The 13,382-nt window shown below is 42.6% G+C and overlaps 1 protein-coding gene across 1 annotated transcript; it reads left to right on the forward strand.

The window, feature by feature from the left end:
* Positions 1-290: 290 nt before the first annotated feature.
* On the forward strand, positions 291-11,832 carry PIP4P1 (phosphatidylinositol-4,5-bisphosphate 4-phosphatase 1). The gene is made up of 7 exons (XM_026720659.2): positions 291-540; positions 1,954-2,156; positions 4,702-4,808; positions 7,088-7,193; positions 7,951-8,003; positions 8,339-8,429; positions 9,737-11,832. Exons 1-7 carry the CDS (start codon positions 396-398, stop codon positions 9,878-9,880), a joined length of 849 nt encoding a protein of 282 aa, XP_026576444.1. The 5' UTR covers positions 291-395; the 3' UTR covers positions 9,881-11,832.
* The last annotated feature ends 1,550 nt before the right edge of the window (positions 11,833-13,382 follow it).

Consider the following 13,382-nt stretch of genomic DNA (forward strand, 5'->3'; position numbering starts at 1 on the left):
GTGTGTGTGTGTGTGTGTGTGCGCGTGTGTAATAGCCAATCAAGGAAGAGACGATGATTCGGGACAAACTGGGAACCACCTGCAAAAAGCAGCCAATAGGGAGACGCAGAGATAGTCACGGGACGAACTGCGAAAAAAATGAGCATCCTTCGCGTCCAATGGAAGGAAGCGGACGACACGCCGTCAGTCTCCCCCGACCAATCCGAAGCGCAGCGCTCCCTATCGCCACCAGTTTCTGGTCACATGATGGAGACCGAGACGCTTCCTTGCAGCCAATAGGATGAAGCCGTCGGGTCATCATGTGACGAGAGTAATCCGGGAGCGAGGGGCGGGGACGTGCGCGCTACGGAAGCCGAAAGGGACGCGGGGCGGTTACGGGTGCAGCAGTACCAGTGATGGCTGCGGATGGTGAACGCTCCCCGCTGCTGCCGGCCGAGTCTGGAGATGGGAGCGGCCTCGGCTCCGGAGGTTTGGTGGGGCCGGCGGGTCTGGGGTCGGGACCCGGCTCGAGTGCTCCAGGGAAACCCAACCCACCACAAGGTGAGTCGACTTTCCTCGTTTATAATCCCTGGAGGGCCGCTGAGAAAGGAGAGGCGGTGGGCGGGGTTGAGGAGCGGGATGGGGGGGAGAGGGGCGATAGACAAGAAGGATCCCAGAGAGGAGAGGCCCTTAAGCCAGGAGGCATGGTTTGTGCCTTGGGGCGTGGCTCGCTGGGGGTAGAATTGGGTATCCCATCATAAGGACAACACTTCATCTCAAGCCCTGTTGGTAGGAAGATCCCTAAATTGCGGACCGGGGTGGGGCTTGCTGTTCCCTAGGCCGGGGTCTCCAACCTTAGCAACTTTAAGTCTGGCGGACTTCAACTCAACTTCAGCTTTGCTGGCTGGGGAATTCTGGGAGTTGAAATCTGCCAGGCTTAAAGTTGCTAAGGTTGGAGACCCCCACCCTGGGCAGTAAATCTATTTTTTGATATTACCAGTCTGGTTCCGGCCAAATGCTTTTCTCAAAAGAAAGCTACTCAAAATTGCTAATAGCTGTCAGTCCCAAGTAGATCAAACCAAGAAATCAATTCCGTGCAAAGACCAAAACTGTTTTTTTTTTCTTTAAAAAATAGTACTATCTGTAGTAACCAATCCTAACAGAATAGGGATGTTCTTTATTGGCCAAGTGTGATTGAACACATGAGGTATTTGTCTCCAATGCATAAGCTCTCAGGGTACATACCAATAACAAAGTGGTAAGTCATAGATCATAAAGCATAATAAGATAAAATCATAGACCAGGGATACGCCCATAAAACATAAGATACAAACCACAAGGGATAAACCGTAAGATACCAATAGGAGAAGGTAGTAGGGAAGATGAGAAGGATAATATTGCAGCAATACAGCCCTATTATATGAGTAAATATCCTTAGGCATAAAATAGTGCTATGGGAATTAGGTGATTAGCAGAGTGATGGTATTGGAGGGAGGAATCTATTTTTGTGTCTAGTTATTTTGGCGTTCAATGCCCAATAGCGGCATCCTGAGTGGAGAAGCTGAAACAGTTTAGGATGTAAAGGGTCTGCAGACAAAAGTAGATATTTGTAGATTACGGCCCACCTTCTCACTTATACTAATGTGAATTATGAAAGTGTCTTCAAAGGTTTTCTCATTCCTGCTTTCATTGTTTGGATCGAAGCAGTTTTTTCATCGTGATTGCTTTGGTATAGATCTCCCCTTTCTCCATCAAGACCATCCTCTACAGGGCTTTGCAGATTGAAGACGAACAAATTTAGAGGCAGGAATCAAAGGGTGGTGGTGGAGGAGGAGAAATTTGAGGAGAATGAAATGCAGGTGAGAGATCCGGAAGGAGGATCGAGGGGGCGACCTGTAAACTTAGCAGCAGCACTGTAGAAGGGCAGTTGAGTGCTCCCTTTTCACCCTGACTCTTTCTCTCTTCCCTTCCAAGGATTTTCTTCCTTCAGCGGTCTCAATGATGGGAGCCAAGCAGCCATACTGCCTGCAGAAGATCCCCCGCCGTATTCCCCGATGGCATCGCCGGAGAGCGGCAGTGCTCCTATGATCACTTGCCGAGTCTGCCAGAGCCCCATCAACGTGGAGGGAAAGATGCATCAGCATGTGGTGAAATGTAGTGTTTGCAATGAGGCCACGGTGAGCACTGTCTGGGATGTGGGTGGCACAGTGGAAAGATGTAAAGGCAAGAGGCAGCTGGGTGGAGTATAAGATGTGGAATATCTGCCCGCCATAGAAGAAATGTACATTGCGTAGGTCAGAAGGAGGGCTGAGAAGACATTTGAAGATCCCTGCCATCATGGACATAATCTGATTCAATTCCTTCCCTTGGGATGGCACTATAGGGCATTGTATGCCAAGACAAGACAAGTAGACATAGGGATAGTTTCCTCTCACGTGCCATTACTCTGCTGAATACCTAATTCTCACAGCTAGCAAAATACAGTGACTAAGGATTTGGTGGTTTTTTTTTTGTGTTATGTACATCAACCCACAGGATGTGGTTGCAGTATTATTATTCTCTACATTTCTTATTTGCCCCTTTTATCAGTTGTACGCTTTAATGTTGTTATATTCTACTCTTTTGCAAGTACACCGAGTGCTTCTGCACCGGAGACAGATTCTTTGTGTATCTAATCACACTTGGCCAAATAAAGCGCAAGTACAAATAAAGGAAGATGAGCTGACCCATGAACCAGATAGAAAGTCGGAGACAAGCAGTATTTCTCAGGGTCACTTCCCCCTGCTTGGTTACCTTCAACTCAATTCCACAACAGCAAACTCAGGCCCCCTGCCAGATGCTACAATAGTGCAGTAAAGCAAATCAAAGAGAAAGGGAGGTTTGTATTTCTATAGTTTTCGCCAGATGTTACAAATATGTAGGCTTTTTTTTTTAACATAGTGATGATTTCCTTAAAAAAACCAACCTGGATTGCGAAAGAGTAAGCCACAACTGCAAATCTGCTGACCTGGCTTGCCGACAGAGTACTTGTGTTAGCTTTCAGGCAGAATCTTCAGTCCCTTGAGAGCTGTTGCTGCTCAAGTCAGCATAGTCAATACTGTGCTAGCTAGATCTGGGGCCTGACTCTGCACAAGTCAGAGTCTGCACAAACTATCCTTGGCTCCAATTTATTGAGAAAGCATAATTTTATTAGAAATCAAGTATATTGCAGTAATGCATGGTCAGAACCGAGAATCGGGCCACCAAAATCCCTAGCTTCAACTCTTTTTCTCCCTTAACTGCCTCACATTGCTTCCCATCTCCCTCCATCCCCCAAATCTAATCAGGTTGGAGAAAGATGTTTTCAGAACAGTCATTTCAAGTGTAGGTTGGTATGCAGCTGGTTCTTCTCCCAGCTGGGCGACCTTGAAGCATCATCTCAGGGAGATAACCGCAGTTAAAACCTACACTTTCCCCCTTCAAGCAGCCTCCTTCCCTTCTACCCTCCCCAGAGTTCATGGCTATCAAGATAACAAAGACAATGCAGAACAGTTCAGGTATAAAATATTCTGTAGAAAAGGCTTCCTCTAAAACTGGAACTTGTCCTAGAACTCATTTCCTGTTTTGGTTTCTTTTCTGTTACTGGTTTCTCAGTCTTCTGAAAATATAAATCTAAAAAATAGCATTGCCCATCTGCAATAGATTTCATTTCCTGCAGCTGGGGATAGCATAAAACTGAAAGGCTAAATAGTTGCTCGGGATCCCCTCAATAATCTAAAATCTGATTCAGTAGTTTGAGTAGTTTGAGATAATATCATCCTGAATTTTACTCTGATGTTTTCCCTTTCGCCTCCCATAAAACTTGTTCGGAAGCCTTTTTATCTTAGCTTCTCAGAATAAGGCATCATGGACAGACAGAAGCTTAAAAAAAAACAAATGAATTTTTTTTGGAGTCCAAGATACAACTTTAGATTTGCAAGGTGTTCAATGTGCAATTGTCAGTTGTGCTTTATCTTTGTCCCAGCCCCACCCAGAGTTACCTTTGACATAAGGAACTTACCTATTAAGATTGCAACAATAATCAAACATGTTTGAGAAGGGCTCTACCCGTTCCACATTCCTTGTCAATCTTCCCTTCTGCTTTTATGTATTACATTGGAAGCCCTCTGTCTGGAAAAAAAAAATATTTTTTTGGTGTAAAATAAGTGTCTTCTGAATGCTACATTTTTATTGCCCTGTTTCCTGAAATGTACACTCCACCCAATGTTATGCTTGTCTAGCCCAGCTTTTCTTCTTCAGATTAGCAGTAGCTTAGCTTCTTGAGCATGATTCTAGTGCAACACTTAATACCTAATTTTTTAAGTTATGAAAAACAAAGATAACACAGAATATCCTGTGTAGAAAAATGTACATTTATTAACTTGCGACTAAATTTTGATAGGATGTCCTGCGCTTTGTTCAGAAAAAAAAGCAAAACACAAAATAGTTTCTAGACTGTTTTCCCAGTTTAACCAAAACATTTAAACCTGTTGCCCACTGCAACTGTTGGTTACCTGTTTTTTTTTTAAATATGTATTAATTCACTTTAAATAATTATAGATGCCTTGTGATAAATGAGAGTGTCACTAGTAATCTTGGTTTAATGCCTGGCAGATGGATTAGATTATTTGCCTTCTTGTGACATTTCTTCTTAAACCAGGAAACATATTTAACTTTCAAAAATGTTCTTTTGTCCTTCTATAGCCAATTAAAAATGCCCCACCTGGTAAGAAGTACGTCAGATGCCCTTGCAACTGTCTTTTGATCTGCAAAGTTACCTCACAACGCATTGCTTGTCCGCGGATATATTGGTAAGGAGTGGGGAAGGGAATTATATAGTTATGTTCTTCGGGATGTTTTAATATTGGATCAAAAATAGCTTCCTAAACATTCTTACTCCCCCTATATATAACATTTTATGGGGAAAACAGAAACAAGAAGAGGAAAAATAAAATTGAAATAAGAGATATTTATGTGTATTTGTTAATTCAAAGTATTTGTATGCTGTCATAATCACAAATTACTCTTGGTGGCTCACATAAATATACGTAAATTGAATTCTTTATTGTCTTTGTACGTATATACACAGTATCAATAAAACAAAATTCATGTAACATCCAGAGACCAGACTCAACATGCACACACATGATAATCCCCAAACACCTCCCCACCTTCCAAAATTCCCCGCCTCCTAAAAACACACAAGCATCCACAAAATAAGCTAAATAAAAGCTAAAGCTAAATAAAACTTAAGTATGGGTACTCTGAATAATGAATTGAATTTTATACATTTAAATTTATGCCAGTAAATATATTGGTATCAACAACAATCATCATGGTATAGAATATAAACTAAAATGAAAAATTTAGTCTTATCAAATTACTGAGAAAGGTATCCTTATTTAACAAATCAAGTTTTAAATGCTAAATGTTATAAAACCCTAATTTCAGATGAAGAACAAGAACATGGCTAGAATTGTAGTCCAAAATTTGTAAGCTGCCGAGAGTCATTGAATTGGAAGGACCCTTGGATGTCTTCTAGTCTAACCCCCCACCCCCACTCAAGCAGGAGAGCCTATACCATTCCAGACAAATGGCTGCCTTCCAGGACATGTTTTTCAACCTTCCTTGGCAACTTGAGACTGTCTGGACTTCAACTCCCAGAGTTCCCCAGTCAGGGTTTCTGGGAGATGAGGTCCACACATTTTCAAGTTGTCAAGGTTGAGCAACATTGCTCCAAGGCTACCTTGGGTTCCATTAGAATACAGAATAATAGAGTTGAAAGGGATCTTGGAGATCTTCTAGCCTAACCCCACCCCAGCTCATGCAGCTCTATTGAGATGAGCATCCTGTAGAAATTGAATAAATAACAAGTAAATAAAAATGGGTGCTGTACAAAATTGTAAGCCAGATTTATTTCCTAAATACAAGGTAATTATGCAAATTCTTCTACTGAAGAAATTTTTACATTACTTTCCAATTTCAAATGCACAGCACCTTATCAGCTGTGAGCATGTATAAAGATAATTTAGCAAATATTGTAAAACTACGAGGTTTAGCAATATTCAATAGAAAGTAGGCAGATTGGGAAAAGAAGTAGATGTAGAAGAATACACAATTACCTTGTATTGGGAAAATATGGCTTACAATTTTGTATGGCAACCATTTTTTAAAATTTATTTGTATTTATTCAATTTCTACAGGATGCTCATCTCAGTGGTCTCCTTGTTGAGCATGGAGTTGGACTAGAAAACCTCCAAGGTCCCGTCCAACTCCATTATTCTGTATTCGAAAGGTACCCAAGTCAAAAAGTGGGTTTCTTTTCACAAAGTTATAAATGTAGCAGTTTTCCAAAATAGTTGGGCTTAACAATCTATGCTGCCAAATATGAGAGTAATACATCAAAGTTTTGCACTCGTGAAAAAAGCACATATTTCTTCATGACTGCAAAACTTTTATGTTTTTGGAGAAAAATGTGTGTGTGTGTTAGAAAGAGAGAGAGAGAGAGATAGTTAGGTCTTTTGAATCCTGAAATCATTTTAGCAAGGTGAAGAAGAATAGCATTTAGGGGACGTGGTTTGATCCAATGTCGGTAGGATTCTGTTTTCTGAAGAAAGAACTGGAAAACAAAGATGCAGATTGGAATAATCAAGTTTAATATGTGGCCTTTCTGGAGGGAAACAAAACGTGCCCAGATAGAGAAGGAAAATGGGATTCTCCCTCTATCTTCATTATTTGAATCTGATTTTATTTGAATCTGTTTTTTTGCCCCTTTGAAGAGGGTGTTTATGTTTAGATAATAAAAACACTGGTTACCCTGATGAAACCAGAAGGACTGATTGATAAAACCCAGACGTTGGCATGTTGAAGGGCTTTCTTTGAATTGAGAGGTTAGTTGTACATGCTGGATTTGGACCTGAGTTTAAAAATTATACATATGAGGGACTGTTTAAATCCAAAATCAACTTTATTCCTCCGTGATGACGAAGGGGTGGAGTTATGCTGGCTTGAAAATAGGTGTTTGGTGGAGCCAGGTGGACTGACAAGAAGAATAATCTAAATCTCTTTTCTCCCTCTGTTTTCTACCCAGTAAAAGGGTCATAAACCTAGGCCCCGTTCACCCTGGCCCTCCGAGTCCTGAGCCTCAGCCCGTAGGTGTGCGTGTCAATTGCGGCCACTGCGAAAATAATTTCCTGGTAAGGGCACTGCGGAGGAAGGGATCTGCGGGAAAAAGTTAGGCTTATTTGTTCCAGGCTCACCTTTGGGTGGTGTTTGGAGACCCGTTATTGGAAGAAAATTATAAACTTACAAATTCTGATTTGAGCCCAAACAAGCCAGTCTTATTGCAAACTGGCCCTGGAGTGCAAAGTGGATACTAAAGCACAGTTCAATTGGCTGAAGTTCAGTTGGCTGAAATTGACACTAATTGGCCTCTCACCTGCAAATATCTCCAGGTGAGTGGTTTTCAATCAGCTACAGGTCAGTCCTCCCCTTAACGATCACAGTTGAGCCCCAAATTTATGTTGCTAAGCGAGAAACTTGCCATGTGAGTTTTGCCCCTGAAGTTGTTAAAGGTGCAAGTTGTTAAGTGAATTTGGCTTCCCCATTGCTTGTCAGAAGGTCGCGAAAGTGGATCACATGACACCGGAACACTACAACCGTCATAAATAGGAACCAGTTGTCAAGCTTCAGAATTTTGATCACACGACACATGGGGATGCTGCAATGGTCATAAGTGTGAAAAATGGCCACCAGTCACTTTTTTCCTGAGCCTTCGTAACTTCCAGTGGTCTCTAAATGAACTGTTGTAAGTCAAGGATTTGATATTTGGAGGAGCAGCTGAGCGCGACTCCTTAAAAAAAATGAGCCGATTTGTGGCAGGTAAGTTTGACTGGTCGGGTTCTTCTTCTCGTCCTTCCTAAGACCTTCTCTCATTCTCTTTTGTCTTTCCAGTGGACAGAATTCACCGATCGCACCTTAGCCCGATGCCCGCACTGCCGTAAAGTGTGAGTTACTCTTGGGAAGGAATTGGGTCCGGAGGAGGAAGAAGAGGAGGAGAAGCGCTCACAGAATGTTCTCTCACGTTTGCGTTGACCGTACCTAGATATTAGTAACTGGAATGGGGGAGGAACTTACTGTTTGGGGGTTCAGCTTCAAAGAGAGCTAGGAAGATGAATCCTCTTTCCCCCTTGCTGGAGAAGAGATCTACTACCTTGATAGACAAAGCCTCTTTGCCAGAGTTCTGAATTCTTATGTGTGTGGGGGTGGGGTGGGGGTGCAGGAACTTTGTGAGAATGACTCTGGATACTTGACGTACTGCTCCTACTCTTTGTATCCTCAGCTCCTCCATCGGGCGCCGCTATCCGAGGAAACGGTGCTTCTGCTGTCTTCTGTTGGGCGTGCTGATGGCCGTGACTGCAACGGGTTTGGCAGTGAGTCTGAGAGGGGGGCATCTAGATAGGGCTGGGTGCGGCTCATGTGGGCGGGGTGTATGTCTCAAAATGAGTGTGATTAGGATGAGACCATTAAAGATGGCCGTGCCTGGTTGATACTTGGAAATCCCAGGGCTTTGGGTTAGAATGAGAAGGTTCAAAAAAAAGTGGAAGAACGAAAGAGACAAACTCCATTGATCTTGCTGCCAAGAAGCCTACAGAGAGAGATGTGTCCAAGGTCAGTCTTGACTTGAGGCCACTTTTTCCCATAGGAGAGAGGCAACTGAACATGGCACTCATTACCTGAAATCAAAAACTGTTTAATACTAGATATCTAGAAGAAGCACAGCTCTTCCCACTTAGGCTCATACTTAAGTCAGTGTCTGGTTTGAAATGATGGTTATTTAGTATAGGGATGGCCCTTTTATGAGGACAAGCTTTCTGCAACTCCCACATTTCCACTTTAAAGCTCAAGGAATATTTCTTCCTCCTGCCCTAAAGGAACCCTTACGTACCAGTTCATTATACAAGCATTTGTCCAAAATAAAAGAAGCAATGTTAATACTAAAGAGGACACCAGACGGAGGTCCTGAATACAGGTAGTCCTTGACTTAACGACCACAATTGAGCCCAGAATTAATGTTGCTACATGAGAAATTTAAGTGAGTTTTGTCCCATTTTATGACTGGTCTTGCCAGATTTTTTTAAGCAAAACACTACTATTGTGAAACGAGTAAAATGGTTGTTAGATGAATCTGGCTTCCCCATTGACTTTGCTTATCAGAAGGCTGCAAAAGAAAATCACTTGTCACTGCAACCATCATAAATACGAAGCAGTGATCAAACATCCAAATGTAAAATCACATTGATTAATATTCAGGGATGCTGCCGTGGTTATAAGTGTGAAAAAATATGCCATTTAACTTTGAATGGGGTCACTAAAGGAACTGCTGTAAATGGAGGACTATCTGTAGTACTGGTGTCCAAGGTCTCTCTTGAAAGGAAGAGAAGTAGTAAAGTTTGGAAGGAGCAGCTTCTCTCCCTATTCAGAATCCAGTTCCAGGAGGCTGAATCTGTATAGGTCCATTCTGATAAAAAGAAAAAAGGGAGGGTTATGCATCTAATATAGAAAATTCACCATCATGTCTCCCCAACTTTCAGCACTTGGAGACAAAATTAGAGACATTTTGTGGTTCTTTGCTGAACCCAAAGTTCTATTGAACACAAACACACACTTCTCTTTTATAGTAAGTCTATTAAGCTGTTTTATTGTGAAGTTGATTTCTGACTCTTCTTTCGTTTTCTAGTTTGGTACCTGGAAACAAGCCCAGCAGTACAGGGGTGTCTATGCTGCCTGGGCTGTGGTGATTTTCCTGGCTTTGGTTTTCCTTGGCCGAGCTATGTACTGGGCCTGCATGAGGGTCAGCCACCCCATCCAGAACTTCTCGTGAGCCTCTCCAAGCTCCTCTTAGTTTCCCACCGCTGCTCGACCGCCTCTTCCTCCAGGGACCCAGGGTCCGTACCCTCCCCTCCGCTTCCATTTGAAGTTGGGTCTGCCATGCCACCTTCTTGCTGTTCCCGCTCCCAGTGTCATCATCTGAGTAACTGTGGGACAACCCTGATACCTACCAGTCTTCTTCCATCTCTGTTCCACTGAGCCAGGATTGATGGCAAAAGAAAGTACAATTTTGACTCCAAAGAAGTTGAAGGCCCAGTTCTGTCGGGTTCTTCCAATCCCGGGAGGAGGGGAGGGGTCAAAGTTCCTATGGATCCTGCGAATTAACAGAACACTAATCGTTCCCAAAAGAAAAACTTGGACGCAGCTGGATGGTTTGGGATCAAACCAGTGGCAGCTGTTCCGGTGACATTTGGAGATGACCCAGCCCAAACAGCGGAACCCATTGAGATAACACTACAGGTCTTCAGTGGGGGCACTTCAGAAGATGGTGTCCAGGACTCTGTTCTGAGCTCCCATCAGAGGCTGCTTAAGAACCTTTTTCTGGTCGAGAGGGGAAGGCAGAGGAGCATCGAGGAATCGCTGCTGTATTGATTTTTCTTGTTTTTTTCAGTCATCCTGTGGTCTGTAATGTAGGGGGTAGCTAAAAGCTGCAAGGGTCGAGGTTGTTTCCACAATCCTCAAATGTGAAGGTGCCCCGGGGAATGAGAGAAGGCCGTTCCATAAAGGATTAGTACCAAAGCCCCAGGATTGGGGGGGGGACATAGATGTTCGTTTAATGAATTTTGATTCCTTTCTCCCCCTTTCTGTGATCTACAATGTGAGATCCAGAAGTCTTCCGCTAAAGAAGTTTAGGTACATTTAACTGTGGGGCTCGTTTCTGCTTTGGTTTCTTAATCTTTGCACATTCCTTGAAGGAGCCACTTCCCTGTTTCTTCTCCAACAACCTAAACTCTGTTTTCAGTGGGGGCGAGATGAGAGCAGCCTTAGGGACCAGCACGTCTCTCTTTGAAGATCCCGTTCAAGCCATAGCTATATGTTTTGTTTTTGTTTTGTTTTTCTGTTCAAAAGGTTGAAGGGAGAACTGCCAACACCACCTGCAGTTGATTGAACGTGCTGGGAGGATTTATTTCAACCTTGAATTGAGGCGCAGATTCTCCCTTGTGAGAAGTCTCTTCTTCCAGAGCCTACTAAATCAGATTTTCATCCCTTCTTTTGTCTTACTAGTTGATGACATAGACCGAAGGGGGAGGAAACGGTGCATGCACTCTGTCGTACAGAGGAAAGTATGCCCTGAGTCATGCAGCAAACAGATATTCCACTTAGGGAAACCTCTCAATCCTATTACAAACCTGGCTTGATATTTCTCAGTGCGAGTCGTCTACCCCAGTCTTCCCTCTTTTCTTGCACCTCCATGGCATCGAGCTTATAGCCCTAAACCTGTTGCAGCTTGTATATAAGGAGTAAAATGTACATAGAACTATTTAAGATAACTTTCCTCCGTGTTGGCTGCCTGCCTGCTTGCCTGCCTGTGCGCTTGCACCGTATGTCTGTCTCTTTTTCAGCCATGATTGAACATGTCTGTCATCCTTTTCCTTCTCTTCCACAGGCACATTTGAATGGTTGTAAATAAAGAAAAAAGTAACTATTCTGTGAATTGGATGACTGTAAATAAATAAAAGTAGCTATTCCATAACTGACTTAATTGGACAGGAAGCTGCAGTCGTGTGGTTTTTCAGAATAAGCCACCTTAAGGGGGAGGAAATTTATTTCTTTCAATTAAGAGTTGATTTTGACCGAATGTCCTTTGATTAAGGGAGGAAATTCCTTTGATTAAGAGTCGGTTTGATTAAATGTATTTCAGTTGGAGGAAATTCCGAACCGTTGCTTAAAATGGGTCACCACACAAATTGTTTACATAACTTAATTAAAAAACGGCAAAATGGGTTTCTGTGTGTAATTTAATCCAGTGTTCTGTTCTGGTGTCAGCAAGGCTCATTGACATGAATCAGTTATAGCTCTGATATCATTTCCTTCATCTACCAGGTCTTCCACTAATCCATGGATTATTATCTCTCAAATGTTAATCCCATCCTTGATGCAGATATGCCAAGGGGTTAAAAAGATAGAACTTAGACAACCAAGTCATGTCCGATGGAGTTGATTTGTTTCACATCTTGTATTGCTGGCTTCTCGCTGAAGTTAGACATTCCTCCCAGTTGGACTTGCCTGAGGACCCTTCCCAGGTTGAAATCTAAAAACCTCTTCTTCCTTCCCTGTGAAAGTGATCCCCAGGGTTACTGAGCTTGTTTTTTTTTTTTTAAGACAGTGAGCAACTTAAGGGGAAATTAGCTTAACTTGGAATGGGGCAATATTTAGCACAGGCTAAGGTACTTTGGGGGATGTTCCTAGGACACGTTATAGCAATAGCTATATAAATAGTTATATACTGCTTCTTAGTGCTTTATAGCTCTAAGCAGTAAACAGAGTCAGCATATTGCCCCCAACAATCTATGTCCTCATTTTACTGACCTCGGAAGAAAGGAAGGCTGAGTCAACCTTGAGCAGGTCAGGATTGAACAGCTGGCAGAATTAGCCTGCAATACTACATTCTAACCACTGCGCCACCACAGCTTTTCCTAGAGAGGGCTTCCAACTCTCCAAATACAGAAATGAGTACTTTAGCCAATACAGGGCAAATAGATAAGGGACTGTGATGGCTTAGTGGCTAAAGACACTGAGCTTGTCAGCTGGAAAAGGTTTAAAAGCACTGTGTGACAAGATGAACTCCCAACTTTGCCCTAGCTGCTTGCCCACCTACCACGTGTACCCAAAAGGAAAATAAGCCCTAGCATGGTTTTCCCGGATACTTGTAATATAAGCCCTACTCCCAAAATAGGTGCCAGTTAAGACTGCCCACCAGACATGCATTACTGTATTTCCCCCAAAATAAGACCTAATTGTAAAATAAGCCCTAAGGTATCTTTTGGAGCAAAAATCTATTCAAGGCTCAGTGTTATTTTCGCAGAAACATGGTAGCAGTTCAAAAGCATGCAAATGCCAGGAAATAAGATAGGTACTATTTCAGTGGGAATGTAACGGCATTAAGTGTTATCATGTGGGCCACATGACCATGGGCAACGCTGGCTTCCAAGGTAGGAAATGGAGATGAGCATCATCCAATAGAGTCAGATAGGACCAGACAGAGAAAGCTTTATCTTTGATGAAACGGATGTGCATGAATGTATACTTGGCTTAAAGGTAAATCATGACCTGTCAGCTTTCCATTATTGGAAATAAAAAGCCTGTTGTGAAGAGCAGAGTATGTAATTACCAAAGTTATTGTGAAAACCAACTCGGATTGGAAATTCTTCCCTACCACTTTGACCATCAGGTGGGGATAAAGTTTAAAGTTAAAGGAAATCATTGCTTAAAAGGCCATACACTGAAATTGTTAACGGATAGCATTCTGGATAGAAAATGAGACGATCAAATAA

Source organism: Pseudonaja textilis, chromosome Z, assembly GCF_049901715.1.
Source record: "Pseudonaja textilis isolate UNSWEBS1 chromosome Z, rPseTex1.2, whole genome shotgun sequence".
NCBI classification, from domain to species: Eukaryota; Metazoa; Chordata; class Lepidosauria; order Squamata; family Elapidae; genus Pseudonaja; species Pseudonaja textilis.